Source organism: Scyliorhinus torazame, chromosome 3, assembly GCF_047496885.1.
Source record: "Scyliorhinus torazame isolate Kashiwa2021f chromosome 3, sScyTor2.1, whole genome shotgun sequence".
Classification (NCBI taxonomy): Eukaryota; Metazoa; Chordata; class Chondrichthyes; order Carcharhiniformes; family Scyliorhinidae; genus Scyliorhinus; species Scyliorhinus torazame.
The window spans coordinates 27,752,572-27,762,437 of record NC_092709.1 but is presented as its reverse complement, the minus strand read 5'-3'; the positions used below and the strand labels follow the sequence as shown (position 1 = coordinate 27,762,437).

At 47.3% G+C, this 9,866-nt stretch overlaps 1 protein-coding gene across 1 annotated transcript; it reads left to right on the top strand.

Annotated features, from left to right (window-relative positions):
• The first annotated feature begins 590 nt into the window (after positions 1-590).
• LOC140408366 (myosin light chain 5-like) lies at positions 591-9,237 on the top strand. The gene is made up of 7 exons (XM_072495467.1): positions 591-768; positions 885-992; positions 1,609-1,684; positions 8,101-8,205; positions 8,284-8,362; positions 8,470-8,518; positions 9,039-9,237. The coding sequence occupies exons 1-7, from the start codon at positions 766-768 to the stop codon at positions 9,138-9,140; spliced, it is 522 nt and encodes a 173-aa protein (XP_072351568.1). The 5' UTR covers positions 591-765; the 3' UTR covers positions 9,141-9,237.
• The last annotated feature ends 629 nt before the right edge of the window (positions 9,238-9,866 follow it).

Here is a 9,866-nt window from a genome sequence, read left to right as displayed (position 1 = left end):
GTTCGTTCATGGCACTAAATGCCGTTGAAGGCAGGCTGCGATCTCGCCAACACGGCCGTCGCGAAACTCCCCGCCAAACGCACCAAAACCAGAGTCCACTGAATTGCACCCCACATTCCCACCTCTCTCCAGTTCTGAAGAAGTCCCATTGGCCTCTAAACATTAACTCTGGTTCTGCCTCCACAAATAAAGCTTGGCCAACTCAGTTTTTTTCCGGTATTTTCTGTTTTTATTTCAGATTTCCAGCATTGTAGTATTATGAATTTTAACAGCAGTTGAAGCCTGTGTTGGGGGTCTAATTGTCGGCTACCAACCAAAGGATCAGGTGGCTAAATTGTTTCCCAAATGTCATATTCCATTTTTGTATTCGTAAACATGCCCTCTTTTAAAAAATAATCTATTCTTAAATACGAACATTTCTCAATCGTAGCCCTTTGCATCGGGATTTTTTTTTGGGGGGGGGGGGCAGGCTGATCTCTTAAGTGGCAGAGAGCTGGTGGTAAATGAAACTTTGAAATGCCTCTGTGAAAGCTCAGGAATGATCTGCGTCAGGAGCTGCTGCTTTAATCGGCAGGTCACCGGGGACCCATTCACTGTCGGGCTGAATGTGTCCATGTAAGGAGTATTCATGCCGGCTGCCCCCTGTCTCAGGAGGGGTTTCTGATGGGCTGAAACTGCAATCTCAGCCACCAGCAGCGCGTCTCACTATATAAACCGCAGCCAGGCCAAACACACGCACCATCTCAGCAGGGATCCCGGGCAAACATGGTGAGTGTGTGTAACTGCCGGCCACTGGCCTGTTTCTACAGCAGGTAGCGTCTGCCGCAAGTGACTCTTGGCGATTTATCTCTCTCTCTCTTTCCCCCATTCCACTTACCGTGCAGTCGAGCAGGAAAACCAAAAAGAAGGAAGGCGGCGCCAAGCGAGCTCAGAGGGCTTCGTCCAATGTCTTCTCCAGTTTCGAGCAGACCCAAATCCAGGAATTCAAGGAAGTAAGCAACGAACTGTAAGAGTCCCAAATAATGAAACATGTGCGTGTCAGAGAGAGAGACAGAGATATATAGATATATCTGGAACAGACTAAAGGAAGAGTGAAGAGTAATTTCAGTGAGGAATGGATGATTGATCAATGCCGGTAAACTGGGAACAGAGTAAAAAGAATTGGACCATTTAAAAAGTTGCCTTTTACTAAAATCCTGACGTGTGCTGCATTTTAATTCAATATCGCTGTTTGGCAAAATGGGGACAGCAATAGTAACATTTCTAGGAGAGTTTAAGCGTAAAATGAATACAATAACCCCATTTAACCATTTCTTTGTGTTAGTCTGGCTCCTCCTAATTGCTGAACGTTTATTGCAAATGAAACAAGTTTATTACAGCAGGAATATGTTGGGGACAAATGGTGTTAAAGTTATATAAATGTGTTTAATTTATAGAAATTCACAGTGCATTTTACTATTGGGTATGACCATCATCCTCCTTGTTCGTGAAATGGTTCCAAAATGTGTCTGGGTGGCGTTTACAGAAAATCGAGCCCCTTTTAAATTTGGCAATTTGGGCCAATCTGACTAATTTTTATTATTTTCCTTCCCCATCCTTCTCGTTCAGGCCTTCACTTTGATTGATCAGAACAGAGATGGCTTCATTGACAAAGAGGATCTGAAAGATACTTATGCATCCTTGGGTAAATGCTTCTTGCATATCTGATCAAAGTTGAGTTTGTTAGAGGTACATTAATGTATCAGTGTATGGATGGCGCACGTGGATGTATATGTGCCCGTGTATTGTCTGTAGGAAGCTGAACTCATTCACTCTTAACATATTTGGAAATCTCAGTTCAACCCTAAAAATATGTCAATACATAGATTTCTTGTCTGGCATCAGAAGGCGAATTGTTACAATCTTCTCCTCCCATGGAGCCAGTGTCTTGTGGGGCCTTTCAGCTTCATTTTCAACAAACTGGCCAAGCTAGATCTGTTTTGGATTTAATATTTAAATAGCGGAGAAAGAGGGAACCTGCATTCATATAGCAACTTATCACATCCTCAAGGCATTTTAATGTTCTTCACAGTCTTCAAATTACTTTTGAAATACAATTACCAGTAGTGCACATCGAGTTGACAGCTTGCACGTTGCACTCTACCCCAAGCAGCAAAAAGATGAATGACCACTTAATTTGCTTATGATGGAGTTGGTTTGGGGGAGGAATGTTGACTATGACACCTTGAGAATACTCTGCTCCTCTGAATAATGTCTTCATTATACATCCGCGTGCATCATCCATACACTGATACATGCCTTCACCTATTGAAATGACCTTGGTTTACCATCTTATTAAAAAGACATCCCCAGCATTTGGGGGGGAGGAGGGCGGAATATAAACAGGATTGAATTAGCATAAGTAAACTGGGAGTAATTACACACTAGTTAATTTGTGGTGGAACAGTTTTTTTTGAAACAACAGTATGTTCAAATATTCTCAGCAGAATGTCAGCCTACAGAACTCTTAACAATGTACTGGTCAGACCACAGAATGTTGTGTTCTGTTTGGTCCCCAAACAATAAAACATATATCCATACACCAGAAAGTGAGGAGGAGCAAGACTGTGCCCAAGTGTAAATGGCATTAATGATGAATAAAGTTTGGATAGTATAGTGCTTGTGAGTCTGGAAAGCGGATCCTAATGAGTGAGGTATTTACATTGTTGAAAGATACAGATTAAGTTATCCCAGATAAACTGGGGCAGCCCCTAAGACCAAAGATAGAAATAGAATTGAATTAAGTGTTTTACAGTTATTATGCACAGATACATTATTTCCTTGAAGAATTTTAGGGGCCATTAATGTATGATAGTCACTGATAAATCTAGTTAAACATTCACCAGAAAACAGTTGTGTGCTACAATGGGGGAACTTGGATGCTGGAGGGGTTAACTTTTTACTTTAAAAAAAAAAGTCTCAGCACATCTGTCATGATATTCAAACACACACATCATGATGGACACACTAACAGGCAAATCAGAGTACACAACACCACAACCAATCACAGACAAGAACACCAACCACATAAAAAGCACGAGCACGACACCTGGAGGTCAGTAGGTCTGGGGAGAAGGAAGCATGAAAGAGCTGTTGAAACACCACAAGCAGGGAGCCCCCCACGTGCAGAGTGCAAAGACCAAGTTGTAAATAGTGAGTTTAAATAAACAAGTGTTGTACCATATGCAACTGTGTTGGCTCTTCTGTGTGTTAGAACACCCAACACCACATGGTACAGGAGTGGATCGATACCTGCCTACCAACCTGCCATTCTGGACATGGACCACACCGGCAAACCGCAGCCGATGCAAGTCACGGGGAACCTAGGCACCAACTGGAAGCTCTACAGGCAGCGATTTGACCTGTACATCCGTGCCACCGAAAAACAGAATGTCTCGGATGATTCGAAGATTGCAATGCTCCTCTTCTACGCAGGCCCCCACCCAAATGATGTCTTTAATTCACTGGTGTTCGAGGAAGGCGAAAACCAGGCCAAATATGACACGGTCATCCTCAAAATGGACCAGCACTTTCAAACTGAAGTAAACGAAACTTTCGAAAGATACATCTTTCAGCAACGCCTGCAAGGTAAGGAGGAGCTTTTTCAACCCTTTTTGACGCACCTCCGGATTCTAGCGCAGTCCTGCGGTTACGGCACCACCACAGAGTCCATGATCAGGGACCAGATTGTTTTTGGCGTTGCCTCCAGTGGCCTACGCCAGCAGCTTCTTAAAATAAAGAGCCTCACCTTAGCGTCTGCTGTGGAAGCCTGTGTCCTCCATGAAAATGCGACCTGCCGTTTTGCCCGATTTCAGGCGTCCGAGTTGGCACGGAGGGGGTCCCCAGCCGTCGAATCGGCAAGCCAGGCCGCCCACGACGTCGAACGCATCCAGGCCGTCGATTTCTTCCCGCCCCACGGCCCGGACGACAGCGGCCGCTTCCCGCGCTTTTCGCGGTCTCCCGCGCAGGTGCGCGCCAAGAATAACGGCCACAACGAGGGACGCACTGCGCAGGCGCGCCCACCGCAAGATCGCACTGCGCATGCGCAGTGGCGCAACGAACGCCGTGACGTCATGACGTGCAGCAAGTGTGGAGGTCTACACTTAAAAGGGCAATGTCCTGCAAAATACCAACAGTGCAACAGATGTGCCATGATAGGCCACTACGCAGCCCGCTGTCGTGCGGCTCAACCCATGGATCCGGCGCATCCTCGACAACCTCGCACACGAGTCAGGACCGTCCAGCCCACGCATCAAGACTTCCAGTTAAGTGATGCAGATGACCAGGATGACTTCAGAGTTGCCGTCATTGATGTCAACAAGGTCAATGCCATCAATCCAGACGATGAGTGGTGTGCCACCCTGACGGTCAACCGATCGCGCGTCGCCTTCCGTCTGGACACCGGCGCATCCGCCAACCTGATTGCTTACTCTGCAGTCCAGGCCATGAAGGTCAAACCACTCATCACACCATCCCGGCTTAAGATGGTTGACTATAACGGGAACGTTATCCCGTCCGTAGGATCTTGCCAGCTACAGGTGACTCACAAGAGGTACACGGCCACACTCCCCTTCGAAGTTGTGGGCTCATCAAAGGACTCGTTACTGGGCGCACAAGCGTGTAAGGTCCTTCACCTGGTACAGCGCATCATGTCTCTCTCTCCAGATGAGATATCCGACTTCCCGGATGCTGAGTTCCACGCGAATCTCCATTCCCTCCTCGCTCACAACCAGGAGGTTTTTGAAGGCATGGGGACATTGCCACACACGTACAAGATTCGACTCAGACCGGACGCCATCCCTGTCGTTCACGCACCTCGCAGGGTTCCTGCGCCTCTCAAAGACCGCCTCAAGGCACAACTGCAGATTCTTCAGGACCAAGGGGTCCTATCCAAGGTCACGGAGCCCACGCCATGGGTCAGCTCCATGGTCTGTGTAAAGAAGCCCTCTGGCGAGCTCCGTATATGTATAGATCCAAAAGATCTGAACAACAACATCATGCGGGAACACTATCCCATCCCAAAACGAGAAGACCTCACCAGCGAGATGGCGCGAGCCAACATATTCACTAAATTGGATGCGTCCAAAGGATTCTGGCAGATCCAACTGGACCCGGCCAGCCGAAGACTATGCACATTCAACACCCCTTTTGGCAGATTCTGCTACAACCGGATGCCATTCGGCATCATTTCGGCATCTGAAGTATTCCACCGCATTATGGAGCAGATGATGGAAGGCATCGAAGGGGTACGTGTATATGTGGACGATATCATCATTTGGTCCACCACTCCGCAGGAACACATGCATCGTCTTCGACGTGTCTTCACCCGCATACGGCAAAATGGCCTGCGTCTCAACCGTGCGAAGTGTGCTTTCGGCCAGACGGAGCTGAAATTCCTCGGGGACCACATCTCAAGGTCCGGGGTCCGTCCCGATGCAGACAAGGTTAGCGCCATCACAGCCATGCCACGACCGGCTGACAAGAAGGCTGTCTTAAGATTCCTGGGCATGGTCAACTTCCTTGGGAAGTTCATTCCCAACCTGGCTTCTCATACAACAAACATGCGCCATCTCGTAAAAAAATCGACGGAATTCAACTGGCACCAGTCGCATCAGCAGGAATGGGAGGAGCTCAAGCACAAACTGGTCACGGCACCAGTGCTGGCCTTCTTTGACGCGACTCGCCCTACAAAGATCTCAACAGACGCCAGCCAATCTGGTATTGGAGCGGTACTCCTGCAAAAAGACAGCACGTCATCATGGGCCCCGGTTGCGTATGCCTCACGAGCCATGACCCCTACCGAACAGCGCTACGCGCAAATCGAAAAAGAATGCCTGGGCTTGTTAACTGGACTGGACAAGTTCCACGACTATGTGTATGGCCTGCCACGATTCACGGTCGAAACTGACCACCGCCCCCTGGTCAACATCATTAACAAAGACCTGAACGACATGACTCCTCGCCTCCAGCGCATCTTACTCAAACTCAGGAGGTACGATTTTGAACTGATCTACACTCCGGGGAAGGAACTCATAGTGGCGGACACTCTTTCCCGAGCAGTGAGCACACCACCAGATGCGGAGGGGTTCGTGCGTCAAATTGAGGCACACGTGACTCTGACAGCAGCAAATATGCCAGCTGATGATCCTTGTCTGGCCCACATACGCGCAGAGACGGCGACTGACCCTCTGCTGCAGCGAGTGATGCGCCACATGACGGAAGGGTGGCTAAAAGGGCAGTGCCCCCAGTTTTACAATGTGCGAGATGATCTCACCAATATAGACGGGGTCCTTATGAAATCGCATAGGATCGTCATTCCACACAGTGTGCGCCAGATGATTCTTCGTCAACTACACGAAGGCCACTTGGGTGTCGAAAAATGCAGACGAAGGGCCCGGGCGGCGGTATATTGGCCGGGTATTAATGAAGACATAGCCAACATGGTGCTCAACTGCACAACCTGTCAGAGGTTTCAGCCGGCGCAACCTCCGGAAACACTTCTACCACACGAGATGGTGACGTCCCCCTGGGCGAAGGTGGGTGTTGACCTATTTCACGCGCTCGGCAGAGATTACATTGTTATTATAGACTACTTCTCAAACTACCCGGAAGTCATGCCTCTCCATGATCTGACGTCGTCCGCAGTCATTGGGGCCTGCAAGGAAACGTTTGCTCGCCATGGCATTCCAAGGACTGTCATGTCAGACAATGGACCTTGTTTTGCCAGCCGTGAATGGTCGTCCTTTGCCGCAGCATATGGTTTCACTCATGTGACATCCAGCCCTCTGCATCCACAATCGAACGGGAAGGCTGAAAAGGGTGTCCACATCGCAAAGCGGCTCCTGTGCAAGGCGGCTGATGCCGGATCGGACTTTAACCTTGCCTTGCTGGCCTATCGATCGGCCCCGTTATCCACGGGCCTCTCGCCAGCGCAGCTACTAATGGGTCGCTCCCTCAGGACGACGGTACCTTCCGTCCTGGCACCGACAACAGACCATGAGGCGGTTCTTCGGGACATGCAACTGCAGCGTGATCGCCAGAAAGGTCGGTACGACACACGAGCGACGGACCTGCCCCCCCTGTCCTCCGGAGACAAAGTACGCGTCCATCAACCGTATGGTGGCTGGTCAGCACCGGCCGAAGTCCTCCGACAAGTGGCTCCCCGCTCGTTCCTGGTTCGCATGCCGGATGGTTCCGTGCGTCGCCGCAATCGGCGCGCCCTTCGCCGACTTCCACGTTCACAGCCACACAACACGCCAGATCCTCAACAGGCTTCCGAGGATGACTTTGTGGAGCTGCCGCACATCACGCCCTTTCCATCGCCACCCATGGCCATGCCTGCACAGCAGCCGGTGGTTCTTGATCCACCCTTAAGGCGGTCAACCCGAATTCGTCGCAAACCCATTAGAATGGACTTATAATACAGTTCATATGTTTAATAAGTTGGACAATTTTACATGATAACCTGTTGTTGTTTATCGTTCCAGATGTCGTCTGACTGGACAACTGTTCAAAATTTTTTTTCTTCTTCTCTCGTTCGCATTTCTGTTATGTTATGGTACAACTGGATTCATGTGACGCACTCGACATCGCCCCATGTACATAGTTCCGTCATAGACACATGCTGCACACGACACACACACACTCTTAGATGCACTCACGTCACGATCATATTTATTACCACGTAGGCACATATCTTTGTAAAAAGGGGGGATGTCATGATATTCAAACACACACATCATGATGGACACACTAACAGGCAAATCAGAGTACACAACACCACAACCAATCACAGACAAGAACACCAACCACATAAAAAGCACGAGCACGACACCTGGAGGTCAGTAGGTCTGGGGAGAAGGAAGCATGAAAGAGCTGTTGAAACACCACAAGCAGGGAGCCCCCCACGTGCAGAGTGCAAAGACCAAGTTGTAAATAGTGAGTTTAAATAAACAAGTGTTGTACCATATGCAACTGTGTTGGCTCTTCTGTGTGTTAGAACACCCAACACCACACCCAACACCACAACATCCATGACTTTTCCTCTCTTTTTCTTTTCAGGCAAACTCAATGTGAAAGATGATGAATTAGAATCCATGTTACACGAAGCCACTGGTCCAATTAACTTCACCATGTTTTTAAATCTATTCGGAGAAAAGTTACACGGTATGTAGCTGCTACGTCTTCATTGTATTTTCTGCTCGGTAGCGTTGACCAATCTGTGACTTTTGTTTTCAAACATAGGGTCTGACCCAGAAGAGGTGATGCTAAATGCATTTAAAATGTTTGATCCCGATGTCAAAGGACACATTAACAAAGATGAGTATGTACTTCTCGTACTTTCCTGGTGTTTTGCTGAGTGCCTATCTTGGAAGTTTTAGCAGTGTGTGGTGTCTTCTGATGTTCCATTTGTTTTTCTTTAATCTGCAGACTAAGACAGATGCTCATGACACAGGCTGACAAATTCACTGCTGCGGAGGTTTGTACAAGGATTTGATTTTACTCCTTTCTCTGACAAATGCACACTTGTTGGTGTACTTCCAGCCTGAAGCAGTACCATACATGCTGGAGTGTAACGCGATACGTGTTCAAGAGAGTCTCTCGACATTCCAAAAGCAAAATGAATTTCTACAATGGAAATATCCTTCAGTAATTAAAACGTGATGCATTTGTCCTTTTTCTAAATGATGCAAAACATATGGTAACTAAATCATCAACAGAGGTATAGATAAAGAAAACTCAAGTTGACAATTAGTTTGCACTTTAATGTGCATTTATGTATTATATACATATTACCTAGTACTATAATCAAACTATACAAAAAAATAACACATGCCTTTGATATGTTTGACCAGATTGTCCATGAGAATCCAGGTTTTGTGTCTGGATTATTTATATGTTATGGGTGCAGGGAAAATATTGAAAGTAATTTCAATGTGGTTATCTGTGAGTAACATTTTTCTCTCTCCCTTTCCTCGATATCCACTTGTTGTGCATAGGCTGACCAGATGTTTCAGTCCTCCCCCATTGATGGAGCGGGCAATTTGGATTACAAATCTCTCTGCTACATCATCACACACGGCGAAGAGAAGGAAGAGTAAATGGAACCTTTGCTAGTTACCCGGGCTGCTCAGATCTTTGCATTTCTCCTTATTATCAAGTTGCACCAACAGTGAATAAAACCACATTGTAAATAGACAGCGTTTCTTGCAGTTTCTGCACCCGCATCCCCATCCCTGTGACCTCAATGTCAATGCAGTTTAATGGTCCGTTTGTACTGTAAATACATTGTAATTCAAAGGCATTCTGGTGCTAAAAAAAATGAATTATTCAAATGATTTCAACAAAACATTATAAAGAACACACACGTGGGTTCTTAATACTAAAAAGCATTGAGTTACCAGATGACTTGAATTACTAAAATTGAGCAATTAGAACTAAAAGGAATGGAATTCCGCTCAAACACTGTGGGAGTTTACTGAGAAATGTGAGTATTTTTAACTATAAGATAACCGAGTTGTGATTGAGCTGGTCCTCACACCCATGATTGAGCAGGTTAGGAGGAAACCTCTCCATTGAAGGGTAGCACGGTGGCACAGTGGTTAGCACTGTTGCCTCACAACACCAGAGACCCGGGTTCAATTCCGGTCTCAAGTGACTGTGTGGAGTTTGTACTTTCATAGATCATAGAATTTACAGTGCAGAAGGAGGCCGTTCGGCCCATCGAGTCTGCACCGGCCCATGGGGAGATCACCCTACCTAAGCCCGCACCTCCACCCTATCCCTGTAAATCCATCCAGCCTTTCTGGACACTAAGGACAATTTAG

What these genes read in the sequence shown, in the direction of transcription:
- LOC140408366 (XM_072495467.1), top strand. An exon ending in AGATACTTATGCATCCTTGG is followed by an intron (nt 1,685 to 8,100) that starts GTAAATGCTTCT and finishes TTTTCTTTTCAG; the next exon opens with GCAAACTCAATGTGAAAGAT. An exon ending in GGACACATTAACAAAGATGA is followed by an intron (nt 8,363 to 8,469) that starts GTATGTACTTCT and finishes TTTAATCTGCAG; the next exon opens with ACTAAGACAGATGCTCATGA.